The following is a 10,199-nucleotide window of genomic DNA, read 5'->3' as shown; positions in this document are numbered from 1 at the left end:
AAGGATCAACAGTCTAACTTGTTAGAAAAGGAGCAACAGCCTCTTCACTAAAATGTTGTGTTGTGTCTTGTTGTTCCAGGTGGACCAGAAGATGTAGCTGAGGACGGCAGGCTGACAGAAGGCTGAAGACACTAGAGAAGGTTCTCAGGTGCTTCCTCCAGAGAGAGGGGAGGGGGGGGGGGCTTGGGCCCTTGGAGCACCACCTCCAGAGCCTCACCATGTCCAAGAAGGGGCCCGGGGGGGCCGGGGCTGGGGGCCGAGGCAAGATGGAGAGGGCAGATACGTTGGCGGCCCTGCAGGCTGCCAATGAAGATCTGAGGGCCAAACTCACAGACATCCAGATAGAACTACAGCAGGAGAAAAGCAAGGTGGGAACTATAAGACACACATTGATTTAACATGTATTCCACCAGGAAGTCTCATTGATGTTAGAAGACCTCTTTGCCAAGGCAGGCCTGAGGCACTACAGGACAGGCGGTGGTTTTTAGATTGGTGTTTTTAGACATACCCCTCAAGGCAGACGGAGTGGTATACAGACAGGTTACCAATATGTCTGTGACTTTCAGTATTTGATGAGGAGGAACTTGGAAAGGAGTGAAGTCTGTCTCATGGTGGGATAAAATGATGAAACATCCATGTTACCACTCAAAGCAGCCGCTGGCAATGTATTTTTATTTTTTATTTAACCAGGCCAGTCAGTTAAGAACAAATTTTTATTTACAATGATGGCCTACACCGGCCAAACCTGGACGGCGCTGGGCCAATTGTGCACCGCCCTATTGGACTCCCAATCACGGCCGGGTTGTGATACAGCCCGGGATTTGAAGCAGGGTGTCTATAGTGATGCCTCTAGCACTGAGATGCAGTGCCTTAGACCGCTGTGATACAGCCTGGAATGGAACCAGGGTCTGTAGTGATGCCTCTAGCACTGAGATGCAGTGTCTTAGACCGCTGTGATACAGCCTGGAATGGAACCAGGGTCTGTAGTGATGCCTCTAGCACTGAGATGCAGTGTCTTAGACCGCTGTGATACAGCCTGGAATGGACCCAGAGTCTATAGTGATGCCTCTAGCACTGAGATGCAGTGTCTTAGACCGCGGTGATACAGCCTGGAATGAACCCAGAGTCTATAGTGATGCCTCTAGCACTGAGATGCAGTGCCTTAGACCGCGGTGATACAGCCTGGAATGAACCCAGAGTCTATAGTGATGCCTCTAGCACTGAGATGCAGTGCCTTAGACCGCGGTGATACAGCCTGGAATGAACCCAGAGTCTATAGTGATGCCTCTAGCACTGAGATGCAGTGCCTTAGACCGCGGTGATACAGCCTGGAATGAACCCAGAGTCTATAGTGATGCCTCTAGCACTGAGATGCAGTGTCTTAGACCGCGGTGATACAGCCTGGAATGAACCCAGAGTCTATAGTGATGCCTCTAGCACTGAGATGCAGTGCCTTAGACCGCGGTGATACAGCCTGGAATGAACCCAGAGTCTATAGTGATGCCTCTAGCACTGAGATGCAGTGCCTTAGACCGCTGCGCCACTCGGGAGCCCAGTATTCCAACAGACGTCTCTTCCACTGTAGATTATATTTCTCTGCACTGAACGATCTCCTCTGTGTTAATTCATTACAGGGGTAATGTGGCATTACTGTAGTACAGCTTGGCTAATACGTATTCCTGTCTATGGGTGAGTCACAAATGGATCCCTACTCCTTACCAAAGTACACTACTATAGGTCTTGATCCCTATAGGTCCTGTAATACGCTGTAAAGGGAATAGGGTGCCATTTGGGAAGCAAGCCTATGTAATCTGTGTACGATAGGACTGTTTCAATGTCACTGTGCTAGTTGACTGACAGCCTGAGGGGCTAATGGTTGGGCTGGGGGGGCGGGGGCATGCCTGACATGTACCTGTCATTGGCTGTGTGTTTTGATTGACAGCCTGAGGGGCTAATGGTTCGGCTGGGGGGGCGGGGGCATGCCTGACATGTACCTGTCATTGGCTGTGTGTTTTGATTGACAGCTTGGGGAGCTAATTGCATAGCTGAGACTGTTAATGACATGTCCATGTCATTGGCTGTGTGTGAATGCCTTGTATAGGGGAGGAGCTGGGAGTACATTAGCTAACTTTCCATTGCTGAGTGTCTGTTTAACTTGTCAGGACATGCTTTACATAATGAGCACCATTCTGTCAGTCTGGCTTTAGGCTCACTGGAAAGTAACTGTGGGAAGAGACTAGCTTGGCTCCTCTGTTTGGTTACATTGACGAGGGGCACCACAACAATATCATTATGTTGTGATATGTTGTGAGTTTTATATGAATTGTCTTGATCGCATGTCCCATATCTGTCCCAACAGAGTAGTGGTCACTGGTCAGTATGATACGATGGTAACCCCAATGTCTCTGAAACAGGTTTCTATTGAGCTACAGCCAATCAAATCAAACTTTATTAGTCACATGCGCTGAATACAACAGGTACTGTGAAATGCTTGCTAACAAGCCCTTAACCAACAGTGCAGTTCAAGAAAGAGTTAAGAAAATATTGACCAAATAAATAAAAAATATATAAATAAAAAGTAACACAATAACAATAACAATAACAAGGCTATATACAGGGGGTACCGGTACCGAGTCAATGTGCGGGGGTAGTCGAGGTAGTTTTACATGTAGGTAGGGGTGAAGTCACAATCCCCATCAAGAACCTGTGAAGAGATGAAGCACCATGCCTGAAGAATGTTTCACCCACTATGATGTCACAATAAGGATACTTATCACCCACTATGCAGGTTTATTTCAGACAATATGATGTCACAATAAGGATACTTATCACCCACTATGCAGGTTTATTTCAGACAATATGATGTCACAATAAGGATACTTATCACCCACTATGCAGGTTTATTTCAGACAATATGATGACACAATAAGGATACTTATCACCCACTATGCAGGTTTATTTCAGACAATATGATGTCACAATAAGGATACTTATCACCCACTATGCAGGTTTATTTCAGACAATATGATGTCACAATAAGGATACTTATCACCCACTATGCAGGTTTATTTCAGACAATATGATGTCACAATAAGGATACTTATCACCCACTATGCAGGTTTATTTCAGACAATATGATGTCACAATAAGGATACTTATCGCCCACTATGCAGGTTTATTTCAGACAATATGATGTCACAATAAGGATACTTATCACCCACTATGCAGGTTTATTTTAGACAATATGATGTCACAATAAGGATACTTATCACCCACTATGCAGGTTTATTTCAGACAATGTGATGTCACAATAAGGATACTTATCACCCACTATGCAGGTTTATTTCAGACAATATGATGTCACAATAAGGATACTTATCACCCACTATGCAGGTTTATTTCAGACAATATGATGACACAATAAGGATACTTATCACCCACTATGCAGGTTTATTTCAGACAATATGATGTCACAATAAGGATACTTATCGCCCACTATGCAGGTTTATTTCAGACAATATGATGTCACAATAAGGATACTTATCACCCACTATACAGGTTTATTTTAGACAATATGATGTCACAATAAGGATACTTATCACCCACTATGCAGGTTTATTTCAGACAATATGATGTCACAATAAGGATACTTATCACCCACTATGCAGGTTTATTTCAGACAATATGATGTCACAGTAAGGATACTTATCACCCACTATGCAGGTTTATTTCAGACAATATGATGTCACAATAAGGATACTTATCACCCACTATGCAGGTTTATTTCAGACAATATGATGTCACAATAAGGATACTTATCACCCACTATGCAGGTTTATTTCAGACAATATGATGTCACAATAAGGATACTTATCACCCACTATGCAGGTTTATTTCAGACAATATGATGACACAATAAGGATACTTATCACCCACTATGCAGGTTTATTTCAGACAATATGATGTCACAATAAGGATACTTATCACCCACTATGCAGGTTTATTTCAGACAATATGATGTCACAATAAGGATACTTATCACCCACTATGCAGGTTTATTTCAGACAATATGATGTCACAATAAGGATACTTATCACCCACTATGCAGGTTTATTTCAGACAATATGATGTCACAATAAGGATACTTATCGCCCACTATGCAGGTTTATTTCAGACAATATGATGTCACAATAAGGATACTTATCACCCACTATGCAGGTTTATTTTAGACAATATGATGTCACAATAAGGATACTTATCACCCACTATGCAGGTTTATTTCAGACAATGTGATGTCACAATAAGGATACTTATCACCCACTATGCAGGTTTATTTCAGACAATATGATGTCACAATAAGGATACTTATCACCCACTATGCAGGTTTATTTCAGACAATATGATGACACAATAAGGATACTTATCACCCACTATGCAGGTTTATTTCAGACAATATGATGTCACAATAAGGATACTTATCGCCCACTATGCAGGTTTATTTCAGACAATATGATGTCACAATAAGGATACTTATCACCCACTATACAGGTTTATTTTAGACAATATGATGTCACAATAAGGATACTTATCACCCACTATGCAGGTTTATTTCAGACAATATGATGTCACAATAAGGATACTTATCACCCACTATGCAGGTTTATTTCAGACAATATGATGTCACAGTAAGGATACTTATCACCCACTATGCAGGTTTATTTCAGACAATATGATGTCACAATAAGGATACTTATCACCCACTATGCAGGTTTATTTCAGACAATATGATGTCACAATAAGGATACTTATCACCCACTATGCAGGTTTATTTCAGACAATATGATGTCACAGTAAGGATACTTATCACCCACTATGCAGGTTTATTTCAGACAATGTGATGTCACAATAAGGATACTTATCACCCACTATGCAGGTTTATTTTAGACAATATGATGTCACAATAAGGATACTTATCACCCACTATGCAGGTTTATTTCAGACAATATGTTGTCACAATAAGGATACTTATCACCCACTATGCAGGTTTATTTCAGACAATATGATGTCACAATAAGGATACTTATCACCCACTATGCAGGTTTATTTCAGACAATATGATGTCACAATAAGGATACTTATCACCCACTATGCAGGTTTATTTCAGACAATATGATGTCACAGTAAGGATACTTATCACCCACTATGCAGGTTTATTTCAGACAATGTGATGTCACAATAAGGATACTTATCACCCACTATGCAGGTTTATTTCAGACAATATGATGTCACAATAAGGATACTTATCACCCACTATGCAGGTTTATTTCAGACAATATGATGTCACAGTAAGGATACTTATCACCCACTATGCAGGTTTATTTCAGACAATATGATGTCACAATAAGGATACTTATCACCCACTATGCAGGTTTATTTCAGACAATATGATGTCACAATAAGGATACTTATCACCCACTATGCAGGTTTATTTCAGACAATATGATGTCACAATAAGGATACTTATCACCCACTATGCAGGTTTATTTCAGACAATATGATGTCACAATAAGGATACTTATCACCCACTATGCAGGTTTATTTCAGACAATATGATGTCACAATAAGGATACTTATCACCCACTATGCAGGTTTATTTCAGACAATATGATGTCACAATAAGGATACTTATCACCCACTATGCAGGTTTATTTCAGACAATATGATGTCACAATAAGGATACTTATCACCCACTATGCAGGTTTATTTCAGACAATATGATGACACAATAAGGATACTTATCACCCACTATGCAGGTTTATTTCAGACAATATGATGTCACAATAAGGATACTTATCACCCACTATGCAGGTTTATTTTAGACAATATGATGTCACAATAAGGATACTTATCACCCACTATGCAGGTTTATTTCAGACAATATGATGGCACAATAAGGATACTTATCACCCACTATGCAGGTTTATTTTAGACAATATGATGTCACAATAAGGATACTTATCACCCACTATGCAGGTTTATTTCAGACAATATGATGTCACAATAAGGATACTTATCACCCACTATGCAGGTTTATTTCAGACAATATGATGTCACAATAGGGATACTTATCTCCATGGTTTATTTTGACAATGGAGGCAGTTACCACTTAGCTGTCTGTCTTACATGACCCTGATTGTTAGGTCACAGTGTTTACCTTTTAACATAATCATGTCTTTTTATCTCGGTCAGATTTATCTCAAAGTTTCTTGTTACTCTCTTGGCTTTTACTCGTGGATCATATGATACAATGTGACTCTTAGGATTTCTAAGTGAAGATAAAATGATCTGGAATAATGTCTTGATTCTGCCCCTGCACGGTCTTGCAGTGTGATTGATCCATTTCATTCTACTAGATGGGAGCGACTGGCGCTGGGCTCAGCAGGTGTTATATCAGTCTCACTCCTAGTGAACACACTCCGGTTGTATAGCTGCAAGGCAAGAAGGGCATTGTGCAACCTAACCTTTAACCCTTGTGAATAGTTGTATCTTGCAATACAGAAATTGCTCATTTCCACTGTTGGTGTTGCTGTGTGCTTGGTACAGTACCATGGAAACAACCGATGAACAAGGAACGGAAATGGTGAACAGAAATGGGGATGTTTTTTAAAGTGTGAACTACAGCTGGGAATAGTCTCAATAATGTAAAGATGTAAATTATGGGTCTGAAGAGGGTATTGAACGAACTAATAGCCCAGTAAAGATGCCTTTGATTAACAAGACAAATTACTCCTAATGCTATTCTACCATTCAAAAGATGCCTAGTCTACCTAGTGTTAATGCTATTCTACCATTCTACAGTAGTCTAGTCAGACTAGTGTTAATGCTATTCTACCATTCTACAGTAGCCTAGTCAGACTAGTGTTAATGCTATTCTACCATTCTACAGTAGCCTAGTCAGACTAGTGTTAATGCTATTCTACCATTCTACAGTAGCCTAGTCAGACTAGTGTTAATGCTATTCTACCATTCTACAGTAGCCTAGTCAGACTAGTGTTAATGCTATTCTACCATTCTACAGTTACCTAGTCAGACTAGTGTTAATGCTATTCTACCATTCTACAGTAGCCTAGTCAGACTAGTGTTAATGCTATTCTACCATTCTACAGTAGCCTAGTCAGACTAGTGTTAATGCTATTCTACCATTCTACAGTTACCTAGTCAGACTAGTGTTAATGTTATTCTACCATTCTACAGTAGTCTAGTCAGACTAGTGTTAATGCTATTCTACCATTCTACAGTAGCCTAGTCAGACTAGTGTTAATGCTATTCTACCATTCTACAGTAGTCTAGTCAGACTAGTGTTAATGCTATTCTACCATTCTACAGTAGTCTAGTCAGACTAGTGTTAATGCTATTCTACCATTCTACAGTAGTCTAGTCAGACTAGTGTTAATGCTATTCTACCATTCTACAGTTACCTAGTCAGACTAGTGTTAATGCTATTCTACCATTCTACAGTAGTCTAGTCAGACTAGTGTTAATGCTATTCTACCATTCTACAGTAGCCTAGTCAGACTAGTGTTAATGCTATTCTACCATTCTACAGTTACCTAGTCAGACTAGTGTTAATGCTATTCTACCATTCTACAGTTACCTAGTCAGACTAGTGTTAATGCTATTCTACCATTCTACAGTAGTCTAGTCAGACTAGTGTTAATGCTATTCTACCATTCTACTGTAGCCGAGTCAGACTAGTGTTAATGCTATTCTACCATTCTACAGTTACCTAGTCAGACTAGTGTTAATGCTATTCTACCATTCTACAGTAGTCTAGTCAGACTAGTGTTAATGCTATTCTACCATTCTACAGTTACCTAGTCAGACTAGTGTTAATGCTATTCTACCATTCTACAGTAGTCTAGTCAGACTAGTGTTAATGCTATTCTACCATTCTACAGTAGTCTAGTCAGACTAGTGTTAATGCTATTCTACAGTTACCTAGTCAGACTAGTGTTAATGCTATTCTACCATTCTACAGTAGTCTAGTCAGACTAGTGTTAATGCTATTCTACCATTCTACAGTAGCCTAGTCAGACTAGTGTTAATGCTATTCTACCATTCTACAGTTACCTAGTCAGACTAGTGTTAATGCTATTCTACCATTCTACAGTAGCCTAGTCAGACTAGAGTTAATGCTATTCTACCATTCTACAGTAGCCTAGTCAGACTAGTGTTAATGCTATTCTACCATTCTACAGTTACCTAGTCAGACTAGTGTTAATGCTATTCTACCATTCTACAGTAGCCTAGTCAGACTAGTGTTAATGCTATTCTACCATTCTACAGTAGCCTAGTCAGACTAGTGTTAATGCTATTCTACCATTCTACAGTAGCCTAGTCAGACTAGTGTTAATGCTATTCTACCATTCTACAGTAGCCTAGTCAGACTAGTGTTCTACCATTCTACAGTAGCCTAGTCAGACTAGTGTTAATGCTATTCTACCATTCTACAGTAGCCTAGTCAGACTAGTGTTAATGCTATTCTACCATTCTACAGTAGCCTAGTCAGACTAGTGTTAATGCTATTCTACCATTCTACAGTAGCCTAGTCAGACTAGTGTTAATGCTATTCTACCATTCTACAGTTACCTAGTCAGACTAGTGTTAATGCTATTCTACCATTCTACAGTAGTCTAGTCAGACTAGTGTTAATGCTATTCTACCATTCTACAGTTACCTAGTCAGACTAGTGTTAATGCTATTCTACCATTCTACAGTAGTCTAGTCAGACTAGTGTTAATGCTATTCTACCATTCTACAGTAGTCTAGTCAGACTAGTGTTAATGCTATTCTACAGTTACCTAGTCAGACTAGTGTTAATGCTATTCTACCATTCTACAGTAGTCTAGTCAGACTAGTGTTAATGCTATTCTACCATTCTACAGTAGCCTAGTCAGACTAGTGTTAATGCTATTCTACCATTCTACAGTTACCTAGTCAGACTAGTGTTAATGCTATTCTACCATTCTACAGTAGCCTAGTCAGACTAGTGTTAATGCTATTCTACCATTCTACAGTAGCCTAGTCAGACTAGTGTTAATGCTATTCTACCATTCTACAGTAGCCTAGTCAGACTAGTGTTAATGCTATTCTACCATTCTACAGTTACCTAGTCAGACTAGTGTTAATGCTATTCTACCATTCTACAGTAGCCTAGTCAGACTAGTGTTAATGCTATTCTACCATTCTACAGTAGCCTAGTCAGACTAGTGTTAATGCTATTCTACCATTCTACAGTAGCCTAGTCAGACTAGTGTTAATGCTATTCTACCATTCTACAGTAGCCTAGTCAGACTAGTGTTAATGCTATTCTACCATTCTACAGTAGCCTAGTCAGACTAGTGTTCTACCATTCTACAGTAGCCTAGTCAGACTAGTGTTAATGCTATTCTACCATTCTACAGTAGCCTAGTCAGACTAGTGTTAATGCTATTCTACCATTCTACAGTAGCCTAGTCAGACTAGTGTTAATGCTATTCTACCATTCTACAGTAGCCTAGTCAGACTAGTGTTAATGCTATTCTACCATTCTACAGTAGCCTAGTCAGACTAGTGTTAATGCTATTATACCATTCTACAGTAGCCTAGTCAGACTAGTGTTAATGCTATTCTACCATTCTACAGTAGCCTAGTCAGACTAGTGTTCTACCATTCTACAGTAGCCTAGTCAGACTAGTGTTAATGCTATTCTACCATTCTACAGTAGCCTAGTCAGACTAGTGTTAATGCTATTCTACCATTCTACAGTAGCCTAGTCAGACTAGTGTTAATGCTATTCTACCATTCTACAGTTACCTAGTCAGACTAGTGTTAATGCTATTCTACCATTCTACAGTAGTCTAGTCAGACTAGTGTTAATGCTATTCTACCATTCTACAGTAGTCTAGTCAGACTAGTGTTAATGCTATTCTACAGTTACCTAGTCAGACTAGTGTTAATGCTATTCTACCATTCTACAGTAGTCTAGTCAGACTAGTGTTAATGCTATTCTACCATTCTACAGTTACCTAGTCAGACTAGTGTTAATGCTATTCTACCATTCTACAGTTACCTAGTCAGACTAGTGTTAATGCTACCATTCTACAGTAGCCTAGTCAGACTAGTGTTAATGCTATTCTACCATTCTACAGTAGCCTAGT

At 39.7% G+C, this 10,199-nt stretch overlaps 1 protein-coding gene across 17 annotated transcripts in view; it reads left to right on the top strand.

The window, feature by feature from the left end:
* The first annotated feature begins 203 nt into the window (after positions 1-203).
* The window catches only part of jakmip3 (Janus kinase and microtubule interacting protein 3), an 84,567-nt gene continuing 74,571 nt past the window's right edge, over positions 204-10,199 (top strand). For all 17 annotated transcript variants that reach the window (XM_071394626.1, XM_071394624.1, XM_071394623.1 and 14 more), the window contains exon 1: positions 204-368. In XM_071394626.1, coding sequence (XP_071250727.1) covers positions 219-368 — 150 coding nt within the window. In that variant the 5' untranslated portion in view covers positions 204-218. The remainder of the gene's footprint in view (positions 369-10,199) is intronic.

The sequence above is a fragment of the Salvelinus alpinus genome, chromosome 3 (assembly GCF_045679555.1).
Source record: "Salvelinus alpinus chromosome 3, SLU_Salpinus.1, whole genome shotgun sequence".
Classification (NCBI taxonomy): Eukaryota; Metazoa; Chordata; class Actinopteri; order Salmoniformes; family Salmonidae; genus Salvelinus; species Salvelinus alpinus.
The sequence above is the reverse complement of the archived record's forward strand: the minus strand, read 5'-3'. Positions and strand labels throughout refer to the sequence as shown.